The sequence below is a fragment of the Schistocerca piceifrons genome, chromosome 2 (assembly GCF_021461385.2).
Source record: "Schistocerca piceifrons isolate TAMUIC-IGC-003096 chromosome 2, iqSchPice1.1, whole genome shotgun sequence".
Taxonomy (NCBI): Eukaryota; Metazoa; Arthropoda; class Insecta; order Orthoptera; family Acrididae; genus Schistocerca; species Schistocerca piceifrons.
In genome coordinates this window covers 442,793,337-442,814,267 of record NC_060139.1, presented here as the reverse complement: position 1 = coordinate 442,814,267, position 20,931 = coordinate 442,793,337, and the positions used below count along the sequence as shown (strand labels likewise).

The 20,931-nt window shown below is 40.2% G+C and overlaps 1 protein-coding gene across 2 annotated transcripts in view; it reads right to left on the bottom strand.

Moving 5' to 3' along the window:
- LOC124775045 (ATP-binding cassette sub-family C member 4-like) overlaps nucleotides 1-20,931 on the bottom strand; it is a 191,070-nt gene that overhangs the window by 142,294 nt on the left and 27,845 nt on the right. For both annotated transcript variants that reach the window (XM_047249827.1, XM_047249826.1), the window contains exons 2-5: nucleotides 18,248-18,384; nucleotides 11,539-11,640; nucleotides 11,297-11,431; nucleotides 1,192-1,396 (exon numbers count right to left, since the gene is read on the bottom strand). In XM_047249827.1, coding sequence (XP_047105783.1) covers nucleotides 1,192-1,396; nucleotides 11,297-11,431; nucleotides 11,539-11,640; nucleotides 18,248-18,321 — 516 coding nt within the window. In that variant the 5' untranslated portion in view covers nucleotides 18,322-18,384. The remainder of the gene's footprint in view (nucleotides 1-1,191; nucleotides 1,397-11,296; nucleotides 11,432-11,538; nucleotides 11,641-18,247; nucleotides 18,385-20,931) is intronic.

The following is a 20,931-nucleotide window of genomic DNA, read 5'->3' as shown; positions in this document are numbered from 1 at the left end:
CAATTGCGTCAAAAGACAAGTTTTGGACGAATGTCACCCGATGCTGTAGGTTACAGATGCCTCCCTTATGGTTTCATGAAAGTTACCCATTAGCATCAGATATCGACGCACAGCCTCACAACGGCGAGATGCAATTCCCGTCACCAACGAGAAAACACAGTCGTCCCGCACATTCAAACCAACTTGCAGAATCAAAGTACAGGCTTAGGACACAGGAGAAAGAAGACTGGAAGAAAATCGCACGTCTTTTCCTATGTTGACTTCCATCTCATACTGGAAGCTTGAGGTAACCAAAACCCAGAAACAATACTTAGTGACACAAATATATTAAATGTATCTGACGGATCCTTTTCAAGAATTCCATTTGGTACAAAAATCTGAGTATTGCCTTGTTGAAAATATATTGTGCATATCCTGTGTAAACAACAATTATTGTCGTATAAAGCTAATTATTTACAAGATCTAATTATGACATAAAACAGTTTGTGTAAATATTGAAACTCATGAGTGTAACTGAACCTGGAATATCGATGGAGTGACACTTGATAGTATGAATGTTAACTACCATTTATGAAAACATCATAACAAAATGGTTCAAATGGCTCTGAGCACTATGGGACTTAACTTCTGATGTCATCAGTCCCCTAGAACTTAGAACTACTTAAACCTAACTAACCTAACGACATCACATACATCCATACACGAGTCAGGACTCGAACCTACGACCGTAGCGGTCGCGCGGTTCCAGACTGTAGCGCCTAGAACCGCTCGACCACTCCGGCCGGCTGGAAACATCTTCAAAATCTAAAATGTTATTTGTTGCGTTGTGATTACGAGATCAATGTCAACTATCATCACAAACTACTGTTTACAGTATCGGAAAAAATCTCAGTTTTTTTACTTACGTCTGTACATTCACAATGACTATTGTACTCGTTTTCTTTTCTAGCTATGACACATCTTCTAAACCCATGACAAGATAAAGAGAAAGGTTTTCATTTTATGAGTGTTACGTTTAGAGAATAGTGGATGGAGGGAACTCAGCTTCTTTTTTTATACCATTGCATGTTTTACAGAGTGGTATCACTGATACTTTCTTAGTAAATATCAGTGTTATAATGAAAAGAAAGTGATACCAAAAACTGCAGATACACGACATTTATATGTGAAAATTGCTCCGAGAAAACTTACCTTCCTGTAAATCAGAGCACAACAGGCAACTCTGATTCTCATGCCAACGTAAGTGGTCAACATTGTGTGGTGATGATGCCAGAATAGCTTGAGGAAGTTGATTAGCACCATAAGGCTGCCATAAATGTATGCTTCCTGTTCCGTAATATTACTATCTGGGTTGAAATACTGTATAGTCAAGCCCAACAGAATTGGCTGAGCTACTCTGTAACAAGGAAATAAAACAAATGTATGAAGCTAAAACAGCAAGAAAGTAGATAGTTGGCTTAACCCTTTGTTTAGTTTCGTTTGAATATTATTGATTATAGTGTGTAATATCTCAAATGGTAAAAAATAAATAACGTATTTTCTCATTGATGGAGTTTGCACATAAAGGTCATTTATATGGTACCATCACAGACATAAGTATATTTCTATTAATTCTAGATTAACGTTACGCAACTCAGACATTTCATCTGTCAGTCTCTCGTTTCCACTCCCTGTTATCATCAACATTTCATCGTCACATAGTGAAGACTCAAACAGTAATTGGTACTTTTAAAGAACAGTAAATGCACACAAGTTGCTGTCGTTGTCACCTGTCTACTATTCTGCGGCATAATGTGTGCCAGTGGATTTTGACTAACGTGCTAGAGCGTAACCGACTTCTACACTTTGTCGAGGAATCATCACAGAAAGGCACAGAGCACAAGTAATCAGTCATTCAGAAGGCAGTGATCATTTGCAACTACGAAGGGACATGCTTATCGGTATTTGACAGATGGAGCATCTTGAAGACGCTAAGAAGCACCTGGTACGTTATCCATAAGAGAACACAGTATTGCAAACATTAACGAATGTCAAAAAAAGTTCCTTCAGTATCTCCCCAGCCAGAAATTTCGTATGATAAGGCTTTCTCAGCCTTTTAATTTCAACAACTATTAAATTTTTTTTTCAAATTTCGTAATGTCTATGAGCTGCCTGCGGCAATTAACCTTGCATGAAGTGCCAATAAATAGCCTTCGACGATTTTTATTGCCATAACGATCTTTAACTCAATTATGAGTAAGACAGATGTCATAACCACACAGTTCGCTTGTCTCAGCGATGTGATAAGGATAAAGAGCATCTAGAGTATTCATTTCAGATAGTTAAATCTGGATTTGTTTCCGAATTGTGGTCAGTAGCTACTGAAGAACACCATTTGTGAGTAAAGTCATTATAAGGCTCTTTTGGGAATATATAAGTGCTAAAACAGTTCTCTATAGTAGATTTGGGATTGTACAATCCAAATTTTATTCTTAAATCCTTTTTACGTGTTTATAGGTTTAGAGGAAGCTTGTGAAAACATCGAGGACGTAAAGTGCTCTAAACATTTTTCATAATAGATTGTAAGTCTGTAAAAACTAACAGAAGAAACGTAAGCAATATTCACAATATTGAAGAACCAACAGAAAAAAAAGAATCCTTCTTACTGAGGAAACAATTTGACCCATATGATGAACACACAATCTGGGGGAAGAAAAAGATTCTCTAGACAGAAGTAAAGCAACGTTGAAGGAGTTTCTTTTCCTTTTTTGTAATTTCATTCCCCGGCACCATATGAGCAGGGGAGGGCTGGCAGCGGCACAATCCGCCCCTCTTCAGCCGAGGGACATTACAGGCACGAAAAAAGATGTAAAGAGACATAAATAAAGGGCGATAAAAACGGGAACACAAGTAGTATCGGGGGAGACAATGGGGGTGAAAATATATGTTTAGACTGAGACTTTCCTTGGGAGGCACAGCTAAAAAAAAGGCCACATAAGGATAAAACCACAGTTTGGTCGTCAGTTTCAATCATTAATCTACGTGCCTACCGAAAATTAGGATCGCCAAAGTTAACAGACTTTAAAAGTTCGCTTTTCAGTTACAGCCGTCATGAGATACCAATAAAAGGGCAATTTTTCAACATAAGCCACACACAAACAATTTACGGAACAGGCTACATTCCTAGTTGGAAATTCAATTTAACTGAAGCTTCTTTTTCACTTCTCACGAGGAAGTGAATAAAATTGTAAATGAAACTCTAAATCGTAAGTTGAAACAGCTGTTAGAAAATTATGACGCATCATACGTTACGCGAGACACATTACGCTGCAGCCGAATGTGGTGGCGAAATTTTGCAAAGCACAAGACATTTCTTTTGTGTTAGAAAATAAAATAAACGAGGAACATAGTAGTCTTGATCAGAATGAGTTTATACGAGTAGAAGCAGTGACCAGTAGTCGATGGATAATACGGATCGTAGATATAACGAATCCCAACGGTTCACAACGAATCTGCAGAAATTTCAAAGCGACGACTAGTGCTCAGTCTGTTGTTGACTCACATTCTGTCCACAAGCCGGGAAAACTGGTGTCAGAATTAACTGGTTATGTGTACCTTTGCCAGGAATGTTTGCAAATCCCTTTGGACGAATGCACACAGCGATTTATGTTGATACATACTCCATTTGGTCTCTACCACTACAAAACATTACCTTTTGGAATTGCCAGTACATTTAGTTATTTCCAGAGGTATTTACAACAATTAATTCAGCAAGTTCCGAACAGTGTGAACTAGTTGGACGACCTAGGTGTCCCTGCAACAACTCCACAGGAGTTTCCATAATTTGAAATTTTTTTTCAGAATTCGACAAGAAACAAATCTGAAATCCAAGAGTGACAAGGGCAACTTTTTTTCAATGTGAAGTACAACACTTGGTGCACAGGGCACCAAATCGACGCCACATCATACCGGCGCCATTAACAACCTTCCAGCTCCCAAGGACGTTAAGCAATTATGTTCCATATTAGGACAAATAAATTACTGCTGGAAATTTCTCAAACATGCAGCTTCCATCAATGAATCACTGTACCAAATGTAACTGGAACAGTGAATGCCAACGCGCATTTAGCAAATTAAAACCATGTTTAGTTGACGCTAAATGTCGTACGATATATGACCCGAACAAAAGGCTCACAGTTGCTGTGGATGCTTCAGACTGTGGTAAAGGCGCCATTCTGTCCCACCGACATCATAGTTTTGAATGGTCAATTGCGTTCACTTGGAATCCAACAATGGCACAAAGAAATTGCAGTCAGATCGACACGGACACTTTTGTGATTGATCATATCTGCAATCAAGTACTTAATATATTAAATTTACGGACGAAAATTCATCCTCCTCACAGACCACAAACGTTTACTGGCTGTCTTTGCACGGAGTAATACTGTTCCTACACGGACAGTTCAACGTTAGGAGCGTGGGTGCTACTTCTTTCGAATTATGACAATGAAATTATATTCATATCCCCAGCACAACACACTGATTTGCTTTCACATCTGACAATAGGGTAAGACAAAACCTTTGACTCATCAGCTGGTGTTAGTAGCCATGATACTGCAGAAAATTTTCCAGTAAACTCGGATTAAATTCTCAAACTTGTGCCTAAAGATCCTAATTTCTCTAAGATCAGACAATATATTCAAATGGAGTGGCCTAATGATAAGACGTTACTTAAACAACCAGAGGTTATATCTTAATTTCACATCAATGCCATTTGGGCATAGTTAGTACCAAACGTATTGCAAGAGAAAATTGGTGTTGGGAAATTTTGATAAAGACACTGAAATGATTCTATCTCAATGCCACTACTGTCAAAAATACCAGTTATCTCCACCACAATAATATTTTCTGTGGCCACAGGCGTCAGACTAGTCGTCACTTCTGCATACTTATATTGCAGGACCGTTTCTCAGAAGCTACTGCATCATCCTCTTCAATGCTTCCTTTAAATTTCCACTTGTGGTACAGATGACTTTTCAGGCTTCGTCAAAGGTCTTCTCTGAAGAATTGCCTAAATGTCTTGTCGCCGACAGCGGCTCACAAGTATTTTCTCAGGAATTTAGTTTTGAGGAACCAATGGCATTTCAAAGTTCAGAAATATACCGTTTCATCCTGAGACCAATGAACTTCTTGAAAGATTCGTACGATCTTTCAAATCGCTGATGACGAATCTTGTTCAGCAGTACGATAAAGACAGTGCTTTATTGTTCTTTCTCCGCCAGTTCAGAACCACTCCATGCGATGCATTCCTTCCAGCAGAGAATTTAGATCTACCAGCGCACTGAAAATTGATGTCAATCTTAAAGCCACTTGTGGATCTAGAAGCCAAGCTTCGACAACAGTCATAACAAAAATTTTTGAAGCCGGGCAGTGTACAAGAATTGTAAAAAGACATGGGTACGAGGAATAGTCATTGAGCAGCTTGGAAGTGTCATGTGTAAAGATAAATATTCACACGCAGCCACAACACGTCATAAAAAGCAAATGAAGCCGCGCCACGCTCATATGCTTATAGGCAGAACTCCTAGGCTGTTTTCTTTTCCAGAATCAAGAGGCCTATACGCAACCAGAAGTTTGAGCGACCTTCCGACGCAGTCGGCAGTCGTCCCCGCCAGCACCTCCACCTTCTCCTGTAACGCTGCTGGCAGTTTAGGTAATTATTATTAGTTATACCACTGTTTGTGTACTGATTGATTCACCTCAACACAGGTCTCGTTCCTCCAGTCTCCGAGAAATTTTCTTGAGGCTTCTGTCACATCATGGTCATATCTTCTATTTTAATACAGGCTATTCTTAATGTCGTTTTGTATCCTTGCCGACTAGTTGTAATCTAAGAATTCTCTTTGTAATTCAGCATATGCATTGTCCTTCCCTACATGATGCTTCAAATCTTATCTTGCTGTGATCGTCCCACAGCTCTGCATATGTCATTAAATAGGTCAAAAAATTCTACTGGGTGCCGTCTCCTGTTTTGACACAATTGCCTAATATTTTCTAAATTGATAAATACTCCTTCACTGTATATTCCGACCAAGTAGTTGCCAGTTAAGGGACCATCATTTTTCTCTCTAGTTATTGTCTTACTTCTTGGCTCACTGTCCCCAAGGTAACGCATTCACCTAATGCATGCGTCTTATATTCATAGTTATCATTCCATTACTTCAAGTGTTTTGCATTGGAATCAGTTAGGTTGCTCAAGTCTGAATGTTTCCAGATCGCTTATTTGTGCTCTGATCTCTTTAAGTCGTCTGTTCTCATTTCGTTAGCTGAGTTAGTTCTCGCATATCTTTCTTACATCCTTTATTTACTTTATAGGTCTTGTTCTTTACATTTTCCACCACTTGATCACGTTTATGCTCTTGTTTTCGGACTCTTTAATTAAACTCTCCAAACCTTAGAGCGAGGTCTCCACGGATTTTCTGTGCTTTTTGTTTATCTCTTGAGCGTTTCTATTTAATTTGACAACTTCCTTAGTTTTCTTCTTTGAGTATCTCCTGAGCTCTAATACTTCGTCTAATACCTTTCCTAGTCTGTTTATTATCTTTCCTGGTCTGTTTAATATGTTCCCTACGCTGGTTACTATATAGTGTGCTGCTTCACGATAGGAAGAAAGTCCACAACTGCTCATAATCTTCTCTTTGAACAGTTCCAATAGTCGCACCTGAACTTCCCATGTCGGATGCGACAATCATGCCATAACCATTTGACACCACATTGTCAACAACTTCTGTCTGTATTTTCTCTAGCTCTACTGCTCAATTCATATTTGGATGATACTATTCTACCAGTAATGTCTACACTTATGTTTGTAGTTGCCACGATAAAGTTAACTACCTTGTACATTGCAGTAAAACTCACTCACACAATCCACCAGTGATATATACATCAATAACAAATCAGCATCAGTAACACTGACTTCGCCGAAACTCAATACCAGAGAACACTTAAACAGCGAAAAACATACATATAGTGTGCAATAGCAGCAGTTCCTAACGTCCACTGGTTAACGAAAGTTACGTTCCGTACAGGTACATTCAGCTCTCCTATGAAGTAACCATGGCTGCCTACTTGTTTCTTAGAGTAAACTGATACAAAGCAAATAAAAGTTACTTTCGAAATGTTATTGACGCTATGGAGAGCGCCATTTTTTATTACATTCTGCTACGCATCTTCGGCAAACTTATGTCTGCTCATTTGTTGCGCTCAATCTGTGTGTGTTGTGTACTCCTAACATCATCACTCCTGTCAGGGCGCGGTTTCAGTCACAGTCAAATTGTTCTAATTATCTCACCTCGCATCTGCTCCATACACCGGGAATGCGGATGATATTCCACTGTCTTAAGTCAGTTCTCCTGTTGCGTCACTGATTCTCTGCCGAACTAATTCCAGCGTCTCTTGTCACATCCACTCCATACGTTGTTAGTGGGAGGGATAGCTGTCAATGTTTCACTGTCACTTCTTCGACATCACGATCTTGTCATGTGAGTGTCCAGATATGCAGTGATATCATCGTGCACTCAAGTTCTTTGTCTGTAACATTTATTGCAATTTGCTATGTCACAGGCGCGCTATTTTTCATTTATTAATAAATGTGATCTCATTCCTATCAGAAAATTGCAAGTTCTAGAACGCACGCCCTCATAGCCTATCACAGTCACTACGTGACCAACCTGGCGGGAATATGATGGCAGGGGAGCAAACTTTATTCTTCACCATCGTGGCTTACACCACCTACCTGAAACTCCAACGTAGGCTGCTCCTTCCTCCGTCGCACCATTCGGTCTGTGCGGATATACCAAAACTAGTGACCGACTCCGGTTTCGTACCGGTAGCACTAATTATTTATGGTCGGATTTGGATGGCAAAATGGTCAATAGATCACTCAAGTCTACAGATCGCCTACTCGTGAGCGTTGTTACGGGCTTACTATGCTGCAGATGTATACACATATACGGGGGGCGGGGTTCTCGTTCACCTGATTACAACGCATTTCATTTCGTCTCATGGGACCGCCTATACCAGACGTCCGTCGAGAATGAAGTACTGTCTGGCAAGAATTCTGTCTGCATGCGAACTGTTCAGACGACACTGGAGATATTAGAACGGGTACGGCATAACTTTGTGCGACGATGACATGCCAATGCCATTTTGAACAACTGGTGTAAATTTAGCAGCTTATGGAATTTATTATTAAACTTTTGCACACTGAGGACTTTCAGTCTGTCTGACATCAAGTTGTGTGCGCCGTTACTAGTCCATCAGCAGGAGAAATTATCTGAGAGTACGAGAGAGTATTCGGCGGGAATTCTGTACATCACTATAAGGGTTCGGAAGTTGGGGCCCTCAGTTTGAGCACTGCTTGAGACTAAGACGGAACTTGAATAGATTTTAGCTCATACCTTTGGACTCGGTCGTTTCCGGGCTAAGGTGCTTATCCTCATTACCTCAGCTTGATACATTTGCCGTTCTCCATGATCCCCGAAAGTTTGTAACATCACTACTGAATCACCCTCTATGTTTATATCACGCATGATTCGGTTAGATTGTGCTTTAAACATATCATCTGCAGTATTACGTGGGACATGCGTACACACGCCATCAAAAACTTTTTTTTATCGATGAAATATTTCTAGCTTCACCTTCCGCTCCATGCCCCAACGAGCGGGCATGTTTTCCTACACGCGCCAAGCATCAGCGCTTGAGCGCCAAAGAAACAGATGCGACACTAACGGAGCTAACGTAACCACCGATACGTAGGACATGTAGCGTTCAGATGCTATGTATTGGAGTTCTACAGCCTCCCTGAACTGCACGTTGTAGTTAACAGTGACCAGCAAGCATTGTACCTGTTGCACAAAATAGCAGATTGAAGGTACCTGTTGTTCGCCCAAAATAATACTTCAGCAATTCTATGGAACTCTGAGCCGTTGCTGCCTCAGCATGCAATGGGAGGCGAAATTCAGTGATTTACCAGTCAGAAATCTGTCGTGTTGCCAGACAACGTATGTTTATACACAGTCCAGTCACATTAATGTGACCACAGCCTACGTTCGACGGCAACGTGCTGCCTGTGACAGCAGGGGGTAAGACTAACACTGAAGGGTGTATAAACCTAGGGGGGGGGGGGGGAGGGGGGAGTAATAGTGCCCAAACGGGCATCATCATTGGTTTTCGGACCAAGGGTGGAAGCACATCCGGAACGGCTAAGTTTGTTAACTGTTCGCATGCCGCCGTGGTTAAAGTATATCGTTCATGTCATGGCGTTACGCGAAAGCGGTGTTGAGGTAACTGTGATGCCACAGATGAGAGAGGTGAACGACGGCTGCGGATGTGTTTACGGGCGAATAGACGCACAACTGTTCAGCAGTTGACCGCCCGCATGGACCAAGTATCTACTAGCGGTGCCTCTCCTCAGCGAACGCTGTGTTATTCATTGGCGACGAAGGCTTGAACTTGCACGCCATTGGTGACAGTAGGTCTTTTCAGATGAGTAATTTTTTATGTCCCATCGGACAGATGGGCGTTGTTAATCACCTGGAAGCAGACACCTTGCAATAATTGTTGGAAGGGTCCAGGCCACAGGAGCGATGGTTATGCTCTGGGGCATATTTTCATGACATTCGAGTGATCCCGTCATTTTGGAAGATACAATGGATCAATTCAAGTATGTATCTATCCTTGGAAACCAAGCCCACCTCTAGATGCCCTTTATTTTCCTCAGCACGATAGCATCTACCAACAGGATAATGCAACGTGGTACACATCCCGCAGTATGCGTGCTTTGCTCGAATAGCACCAGTATCCGTTTACTGTACTCACTGGACACCAAATTCCCTGGATTTAAACCCAATAGAGAATGTGTGGAACCAACTCGATCGTGCTGATCGTGCCGTGAATTCTCAACCGGAAGACCCAGCGCAGCTGATCACGGTACTGGAGTGGGCATGGCTCCACATCCCTGACGATATCTTCCAGAACCTCACTTACTGTCTTTCTGCACCAGCCCATGCTATAAAAGATCGTTGTTCAGGCTCCTGACAAGCGTTCATATTAATGTGACTGGACGATGTATGTCCTTGAAATGATGATTGTACGCGAATTCGGTCATTGATCTGCGTGTGTCTGAATATGTGTGGAGCGAGACGGATGGCAGGCATAGCTGTGAAATGTTTCTGGAGATTGACACTCTACGTTGGCAAATGGTACAGACCCTCAGCAAGGGAGGAAGGTGGTTCAGTTCTTTCGACACTCCACGAGAAATTATGAACAGCGAGCCCGCACTCGATGTCAGTGATTCAAGACTGAAAGTTTCTGTGGTTTCTTAAAATTACATCAGACTATTTTCCTCGATATAACCGATTTACTTCTTCCACTGTGCAAGTGATATATGTCTATAACGACTCTGTCGTAGAAGGGACGCTACACTGCAATTTTCCTCTCTGCCTTCATCTCAACAGTAACTCAGCATCAGGATAATTTTAGAGTTGACTACCAAAAAAATATCCAGTCATATGAAAAGTTAAATGTTTGATACTTTCCGATGCATATATCGTTTCTTCACTTGCATGACAGCTGGTTGCACATGTCCCAATTAAAAAGCGACTACGGAAGAGTCACCTATCGACTAACCCAGTTACGTCCGTAAGAAGTCGGTATTAATGGACTGTACATACGGGTCTTAAACACACACACACACACACACACACACACACACACACACACACACACACACGGGAAATTGAGGGCACAGTGCTGTGATGACCTACGATAGGACAGCCCAAACAAATAGCTATGTCAGTGGCACAGAAATGGCTCTGAGCACTATGCGACTTAACTTCTGAGGTCATCAGTCGCCTAGAACATAGAACTAATTAAACCTAACTAACCTAAGGACATCACACACATCCATGCCCGAGGCAGGATTCGAACCTGCGACCGTAGCGGTCGCTCGGTTCCAGACTGTAGCGCCTAGAACCGCACGGCCACTCCGGCCGGCTCAGTGGCACACAACATTGTTCTGATACACAGAGAAGACGAAAAATATAATTCGAAGGCAGAGTCCCCTCAAATTGTTTTCTATATTCTTCAAAGTGTTCATTCATTGAAAGGTTCGACGTATGTCTCTACCCTTGGCAAACGTTTTATTGTTCTTTATTCCAATACCAAAACAGTATAGTTCTCTCATTGTCGAACAAGTAAACGTTTTTTTAGGTATGAAATGTATGGTTTCTTCTGCTTGATAGTTTTTTTAACATACCTGAGCACTAACTGGTCAAAAAGATGAATTACGCCGTACATGAAATAGCGTAGGCCGAAAGTCCTAACAATTGCTCTTCCGAAACTTGGTTTTGTACCCTTCTCTTTGGATCTGATTACTTCTTTATCCCACGACCTGAAAAAAATGTAAGGAAGTGGAGGTTTATAAATGCTTCGTGAGTACTAAAGTGTTATTTGGGAGCATGAGAAAAAGCTGCGGCTCAGCAGGTAGAGGAGACTTACTTCTGCAGCCTGTCTCCCAGCTTCTCTGTTGCGTCACAGTCTAGCCTGTCGTACAGGTCGTACTCTGTCAGGTTCGCCTTCCACACGAGTTTCCGCAACCACCTGAAACACAGAATTTGCTTCAAAACATGGAGAACACACCTTCCCGCTGCAAGGATGAATTCTCTGTCAGTCATTACAGGCTCTTGAACTTAAAGGTTAACAACACGCGCTGAACTTTCTACGTTGATGACTTTTTCTCATGAAAGACAATTTTGGCACTTTACCATGTAATATATGACTTAGTTACTTAACTAAATATTGAGCGTTGTGGAATTAGGGGAAAAACTTAGCAGTGGTTCTTTGAGTAGCTAGCAAACTGCAGAAATATAGATGTGGACAATGGGAGGGACATGGTTCTGTTCCTGGCCCAAAGCTTTGCCTAATTTTTACGTCAATGATCTGCCGTTAAATATGATACGCGATTCAGTTTTTTTCCTTTATCAGATGAAAGAAGTGGAATTTAATGGAAATGTTCTTTCAAATAATTTAGTGGGTAATATTAGCATGTGGTTTGCAGAAATTATTTTGCCTCTTAGTAGGAGGAGAACTTAGTGCAGACTATTTCTTATAGAGACATTTTTAAAGGAGATATTTTACTACGACAGAAGAATCCTTTCTTGGAAGTATGTTGTATAGAAACTGATTGTGACTGCTACTATACTAAGTATGTCAATAATTCTCTTTTTCACTTACCAATAGCTTCATATAGCTTACTTTTGATCTGTTATTTTCTGTTGTCTCGTATTTTGTGACATTTCTGTGCATTCATGAACAGATGGCCTCCAGAACCATATGATATGTCAGTGTACAAATTTAGCGCAGGCCATTTTTTCAGGGGTGACAAGACTTAAACTCTTCCTTCCTATGCAAGTACACCCACATACACTCACATAGAATTTATGGTTAACAACACCGTTCCATTGAAAAGAGACTGTAGCACTCAGTCGTTAACAACAGCATTATACAGTATAATAGGCACTATGATAACAGCTGCACGGAAATATCTGAGGTGGTTTGCAGCTTTAGTGATCAATAAGTTGTAGGATAACACACACTCTGACGAGCTGTCAGCGGACAGTCTGCGAGCGCTTGAGGTGCTGCGGATCAGAAAAAACGTCCAAGCCGCGATCCAGCAACAAGTCGGCTGGAAATCCTGGAATACTTGAGGTGGGGATGCGGCGGTTGTGTTAGGCGGCAAAGAGGTCCTTGTCAAAAATAGTCGATTTCGCAATATGGAAGGCGATGGCTATTGCAGAATACTACGAATTTACGTAGAAAATCACAGAAATATAGGATCAAAAATCCAAGAATATCATGATGATCACAATGCTATTGAGCTTTGCGACTGGTTTGCCTGACACGCTACATGAATGGTTGTGGGAATTTATAGATGTTTATCACACTAATGAAGAAGTATATGTGAGTTAGTAATTGATTTATGACCTGTTAATGTGCTTGTGCTGTGGGGCTTTGAAATACGTGGATTTGAGACCAATAGTTGAATTGTGTGAATGTGGTAGCACATGTAACGCATTCATGCTATGTTTTGCTACATTCGTTTTCTGTCCTTGTTCTTAATTTTATGTGTCACTTGCATGTTTTCCTAGTGCTACCATATCAGTTTATTTTGTGTTAATTAGCTGAATAAATCATTAATTCGTTAAAACTGAAACAATCTTTGTAGTTTACCTTCGTTTACCCAAAAGATTTATTCATTTCTTACGTTTATTAGTTATTTTTCCAACTTGTATTTCATGGGCAATAAGCAGTAGTGGCCAATCTTATAAAATTTTTGACTACAGGATCACTTCTTAAGCCAATGTTCACGAGCGAGTTTAGCTGCTGGGCATATAGCTGATGGTGTGTAGCCCGACTCTAGGACATATGGCGAGCAACTTTTTTGATTGTATTGTACATTATCCCACCCTCCTCACAAAGGTATTCTGTACCTTTGTCGATAGACACTTTAAAGGATTAGCCAAGCACGCTTGAGTTGAGTGTTTCGACACGAGGCAAGGTATCTCACAAATGTCAACCTCATCTGGGACGCAATGCGAGATAACAGCTCTTACGTTCCAATTGATTTGTCTCGTCCAGGACTACCAGCTGCGACCGCATATGTTACGTGGCAATTGGAGTTTTTTCGTATGGGGTTATGTTCACAAGTGAGATTGTTCGGCCTAAAACTGGATCCAGGTTCAACTAAATTGTTGTTTGATGTTACTATTGCAAACTTAAAGTCAAGAAACTTAATGCTTTTATTAGTTTCATGTTCAACTGTGAATTTATCTACCGTAAATCAGGAATATACAAACTCGAATGCGATACATGCCCAAAATTCTACATTGGACAGACAGGCAGAACTTTTGAAATTAGATAAAAAGAACACGTTGGTGCTCTAAGGCTTGGAAACTTGAACAAATCTGCATTTGCAGCCCATATTTCTGAAGAGAATCATTCAGTGAGAAACACTGAGAACAATTTAAAATTTTTAAATCTAGCAGAAAAAGGAGCCACTATGAATATATTAGAAGAAATAGAAATACATACACGAAAAAACAGCGCCTCAGACTATATCCTTAATGAACAAACAGGGTTAACTAACACCCCTTTCCTGAAAAATTTCCAAAAATTATTTTCCAACCTCCAAAGCAAATAATATTCCTACACATATCTGCAGATCAAGTAGCAAATTTGTATGTTACTATAATTCTCATGATGATAAATGTAATTAAATAATGTACTGTTTTACCTATACAGTACAAAAAAATTTAAAAACTTTATAACTTTATGTAACAGTATCCGCTTAAAAACTAAAAAAGTCAATGTCTCTGTGTACTAGTGTAAAAGGCGTTTCAGTTGCATAAGTGAATATATGATCTTTTTCCAAACATAGGACATCTTCAAATGTTACGATATAAAATAGCATCTTTGATACTCATATGTTTGTAAGCTCTTTGTATGTATCAAAACATGGGGTGCGTGGTAGAAATCTTTTCAGTGACAAATCTAAAGTGTTTAGTGAGAAAAATTTACGTATGCAACAATAAGAATGCAGTGGGAATGTATTCACATCTGTTGGACGAATGTTATGAAAACAAACACGCCAAGCCGACATTTCACGTAAGTCACATCCAATGAAAATCTTTAACGCAACCATCTGCATGTGGCGTGCTTATAATTATGTGTTATTTATATTTCATGACAATTTGTAGAAAACGCACCACACGTAATAAGGAAAGCATGTATACCGTCTGAAAATGAATCATAACGATTCGAAATCAGTAACGGTACCCTTTGAATAAAGGAACAGAAAGTAAATTTGTGGCTGGTTGCTGTCCCAACACCATCAAAATTTGTCTTCAAATAACAGCCACGGCCTCCAACCATGTCATCATATGACAAAATTGTATTTTCTGAGTAGATTCTGGGGAGAGTCGAACAAAACACAGCTTTAAAATTAATTTATAGACAAGCCAAATTGCTGGAATGCTCCTCTTTGAGGGAATTTTATGTGCAAAAACATTTAAAATTAATGCTCATAAATTTGCTGTCGGGTTTTTTGACAGATTACAAAGCTCATAAGACGATTTCCAGATCATTTACAATGGGATCTTGTGCATAGTTCAGCAAACTCGGCAGACTAAGATACAAGCCTTAGAAATTTTATAACAGGCTGAGGAACGGAATCCAACATATTCATCAAAATGATTTCCTAAATTACAACCAGAATAATAATATTAATTCTCATCACTATCATAATTACAATTTCTGTGAGGCAATAACCATAACAATTTTCAACTTAGAGATCATTATCAAAATTAGAGGTTCTAGATACCTGCGATTCACAGACCGCAAATTCAAAATAGGAACTCCAGTAACTAAGATGTGCCACGATTCAGATCCAAATGTAAAAATAAATTTCTGATGATACAGATGCAAAGGACGTCAAATCGGTTAAAGGGTACGCGGGTGTGGGGATGAGGGCCCGTATTATCGCAGATGGATGTCATTAAAAGTGATTAGGAATTCTGAAGCAGCTGGAAGCAGTACAAAAAAAAATAAAGCGCGCACTAAAGACTAAGGAACTAATTTAAATTTAGATTTTGAGGCAGTGGGGCTAGACATTTTATTCAGTTCGCGGGAACAAAATGATGACAATGATTTATGTTGGGTGGAAATTTTTGTATCGGAAACAGAGGCAGAGGTGAACCCCAAATTGTTAGAATTCGAGTCTCAGGGAAATTCCAATCGAGTATGACGAAGTTGTGTCTTACGATAGAATGTCACTGAAAACAGACTGGTGTTTGTTGTCAAAGAAAGTGGCAATGCGATAGGCCCTTCAACTGAAGACGAAATTAATGTCGCAGCTGTGAAGGTAGTTGAATTACTGCTAGCGGCAGTTGAAGGTGATAATCAGGTAATGAGGTTATGTATGAGGATGTTGAGATAAATATTTCGAAGGAGGAAATCTGTGTTTTTATTTCTATAGAGGGAGGTGATCCGACAGCTCTTTATGTAGACACTAACTCTGATTAAATGTCGTCAGATGAATGTGAATATAATGTGATAGACGGGAGGTCATGCTGCTTAATGCGCTAAGCCTTTATTCATTTTTAGTGGGAGGATAATAAACATAAAATGTTAGAAAACTTGAGAGATGAAAAGATGAAAGTGGGGAAAAGGACTTTTGATGATTTGTTTAAGGGGGACTGTGAAGTTGAAGTTTTTTCAGTAGTAGATGTGTGTACATGAATACTATAGATAAAAGTAGGAACTTTGAAAACGAGCCGGCCGCTGTGGCCGAGCGGTTCCAGGCACTTCAGTCCGGAACCGCGTGACTGCTACGGTCGCAGGTTCGAATCCTGCCTCGGGCATGGATGTGTGTGATGTCTTTGGGTTAGTTAGATTTAGGTAGTTCTGAGTTCTACGGGACTGATGACCTCAGGAAAATGAATTATTAAAGGAAATATGTTCGGAAAGGAAAATAATTGAAAATGAGAAGCCTATTACAGAGACTAATGGTTATGATGAGAAATAAGAATTTTGCAAGTCGGAATAATAAATCACTGAGCTGCGAAGAAAAATGACTCGATTTCCAGCAGGAGAAAAAGGGCGCGGCAAGTGAAATTTAAAAGATATTCTCACTGAACAACAATGTATTGCGAAATGTAATGATGCCACGACTGTATGTAGGGAAATAAGAATTGTGGTATAGGTTCAGACTTATATATATATATATATATATATATATATATATATATATATATATATATATCCTTAGGTGTTGTTTTATAAGATTTATTGTGAAGTTAGTCTTATGTTATTATGAAATTTGTAGGAACAAATGATCCCATAATAAACAAAGAGAAAAGGAGATAAATGTTTTGGTGTGTTGGGGTCGAGAAATGAAGGCACAACTTTGGTGCATGGAGGTTAGAAGATGGTGCACGTTTCTAGGATAAAACAATTTCGATGAATTCAGTATGATAAATTATTTGTGGTCATCTCATTTGGGCAATAGGTTTAGTTTAATATAAATATTTTTCGTAGAATTGTATGTGCTATGTGCGTAGGTAGTAGGAAGATGGGGTTCTCGGTCCAATTTTGATATCAAATTGATATGCAAAATTATTAAACTGACCAACTCCGCCCCCGCCCAACCCCAGCCCAGACCACTCCCACCCTCGGCCCCAGATGATGTCACGTGTTTTCCTCAGCCTGCACGTGTGCCCCAGCCCCTCCGTCTTCCCTCCCTCACCCCTCCTCCTCCAACAACATACCCTACTGGCAGGAATTTCGAATTTTGGCAGCAATTCCGAATTCTGGCGGGAATTTCTTTGTCCCAGGACTGTGCTGACATACCACTCCATCCACCACCAGGGAATCGGTGGGAAATTAAAATTGGCAGTACCATTTCCAGTACTTGAACCCTGGTGTTCCCGGGCAGAAAGCCCAATTGCACCCCCCTAACACAAGTAGACCACCAGAGGTGTTTGGAATCGACGGGAAATTAAAAATGGCGGTGCCCTTTCTGGGACTCGAACCATGATTCTACTGAATGGAAAGCCCAAGTTCTCTCGCCCAACACATGGAAACTGCCCAGATGCGGGAGAGGAAGGTTAGGTTAGTGTACTTTATTAATTCTGATCGCGAAACTGACGCAAAGATCGATCCTAATTATGTAATTAATCACAAAGATCGGGGAGATAGGGGCTAATTACACAACTATATCTTTAGATGCTAAGGTGAACAACCGTTCATGGATTAATTTACCAACTATAGCGTCCTTAACGCGAAAGTATGCTGAGAAATTAGTTTTCAAAGTCACCTCTCACAGCACGTAAGAATCAAACAGTGACTTTATACAAGGTATACTGCCTAGGATATCCTAAGAATCCACTGGAAAGCGGAGTGATTATGTCGCAGGACCATCAAGATGACGCAATAGAAACCTATAATTAACTCCCTTCGGTTGGAATAAGGCAATCATGATATAAGATATATCTGAGACAAATATATTTCTATCTTCTGGTAGAGTTAAGCAAATACTGGATACAAAAATAAAGGATTTGCATTAGGAAAACATAGAAACTTCCCCATTCAAGCATTTCAGCATCTTAATCCATTATTATGCGGAAGTATACAAAACGTTAAGTTTGCTTACCACACGAAGAGCTTTGAGACCGGGTTCGCTGTAGCCTTCGGGTTGGGGTTGGATATGTATACCTTTGAGTCCATGACGTCAGTCTTCAGTCACCCCGTATCACTCCAGTCACGTTGCAGTGATTCCTTGCATTCGATCTGAAATAACATTCCGAACCTTGAATTCATATATGATTTTAATTAGTATATATAAAGGTACGAAGTGAGAGCAAAAAAAGGTCTCATTGAGACGAACTGATACGATTCAACGGCTGCTTCTCTTTTGAAGAAATTGCACATTTCCCGAGCCTGCAGGCTGAATCGTAGTGCCCTACAGAACGCTCCTTTCGGTTGTAAACATATCTCGTTGGTTTCACTGATAATGAAATCGTTAGTGATAATCTAGGACAACTTTTGCCTGTGCTCTACAATTTAACATTTGTCTTTGTGGATAAGCCTGTCGTCTTATGAACGTGTAATACGATGTTATGAGTACTGTTTCTGGTTAAATGTTATGGTAGAACACAGTACATGTGACAATTCATAGTGTAATCAGCAATTAAATTTCCTCTGGAAGTAAACTGAAAACATTATAGTAAGAAATTACTTTCAAGGAAGTTTCCGCCATATTTTCACTGAGTTTCAGTTGTACAAAAGGGCAAATGCAATTAAAATATCAAAACATGGACCATTATTCATTCTGCGTACCAGAAATGTTACTTAGGGAGTGAGGGAAAAATGAGCCAATCGAGAGTAGTGCATCTATACCAGTCCAAAGATCATTTCAGATCTCCTACAAGCTCTAGGTGAAGGCTACTCTCCAACCTACCATCCCTTGCCCCTCCCTCTAGTCTAGGCCAACTGGCTAATCTATGGGAAATTAAAAAAAAGTTACATGGGGCATTATTCTATTGGTTGTAGTAAGAAGGCAGATTTCTGGGACCCTTCCAACTATAATTAATTTTCCTATCGTGTAGAATTTATTGACCTTATCACTATAATTTATTACCCAATTAGTATAACATGCGACCCAAATATGGCTGAAGGTCACCATGATGTCCGATGTATAAAGCGTTGTATGACATCACATTTAAAAATTAAAAAAATTGTGTATGATAGCATGGTCTGTTTACTTAGGAATGTTTCTGACATGTGTAGCAGTGTTATGTCAAAAAGAATGCTGTGCACTGCGTCAGCATTATACAAAGCTGGGAAGTTAAATACAATCCAAGTCTATTTATGTAGGAAGATTTCTGTCGTGTATATAGCAGTATTTTACTGAAAGAACAAGATGCAGAGATAACCAGCAATGTGCCAAGTTTAAAATGACGCAAAATGCAAAAATAAAACAAAAAATGCAAATAAGATAGTATGGTTTATCTATTTAGAAAAGTTTCCGGTACTAAGATAGAACTGTGAGAGGTATGGACTAGTGTCTGTATTTAAACCACAAAATAGTAAGGAGAATCTCTTAAGCGTGTGTAACAAAGTTGATCCCAAGTAAGATTCGCACATCACAGTGCAATGTGCCACTTGCCTCCCCTCACAGGCCCGACACTACCATTGGCCCCGCCCCTGACCCTGCAAGGTAATGCATGCCATATGGGTCGGCCGCGTACCGCTTGCTGCGAGCACCACTACGTGTCTAGGAGCCAGTCTGTTGCAACAGACACCTGATATCTTCTCGTGAGATGTTCCCAGCCAGATGTGACCACACCATATCAAGTGGCCCTACCTCCTTGTAACACCCACAACCCTTGCATGCAGATGTGTCCAGATTACATCACTCAGCTCATGTCCAGATGCTCGCAGAAACGGCATATACTTCGTTCCACATCCCGCCGTCAAATGGCAGCACAATCTAGAGATACTTTAAGAGAAATTAGAACTCCTATAAGAGGGTTTGGTTGTGCAATAAATGCAGTTTTTACACCAGCTGTACAATTTACTAAAACTCTTTACTCTAGCCACCTTCCACTGTACACAGTTTTAACGAAGAACGGTGGTATCGGGATTCTAGGCGCTCAGTCCGGAACCGCGCGACTGCTACGGTCGCAGGTTCGAATCCTGTCTCGGGCATGGATGTGTGTGATGTCCTTAGGTTAGTTAGGTTTAAGTAGTTCTAAGTTCTAGGGGACTGGTGACCACAGATGTTAAGTCCCATAGTGCTCAGAGCCAGCCATTAACGAAGAGCTCTGTTAATTCAGGTTAAGGAACTGATCTCAAACTCTGTACAGTTAAAGGGTGACAGCCCTCTCAATACTGTTATTAATACAACTGGTGTGATAAACAGAATGTGCGGTTATTATGGAGATATCTTATGAAGGAAATTAGGAAGCGAATGTCTGCAGTAGAGACTCACTGATTTATTATTCAGTTTATTACTGGAATGACCGCCATATATTTTTCCTCGACCATAGTTAAAGAATTGTAGCTTAGAAATTTTAGGTAACATGTGTACAGGATTTTCGGCTGTTTGCCTGTCTGTGCAGAGTTGTTTGGACATCGCCTTATGGAATTCCGAGACTAGTTTCTTGTCTCTGCATTTTAAACGTTACTAACACAGTATTCTGTGAATCTTGATGCCACATTGTTGTTCCCACGTAGGAGAAATAGTAGTTTCGCCTTGACACCCTGTCTCACAGAGATGGAGCTGGAGAATTACCAAATAGATAACTGTTAAATGCACAGATAGTTCCCTTTCTC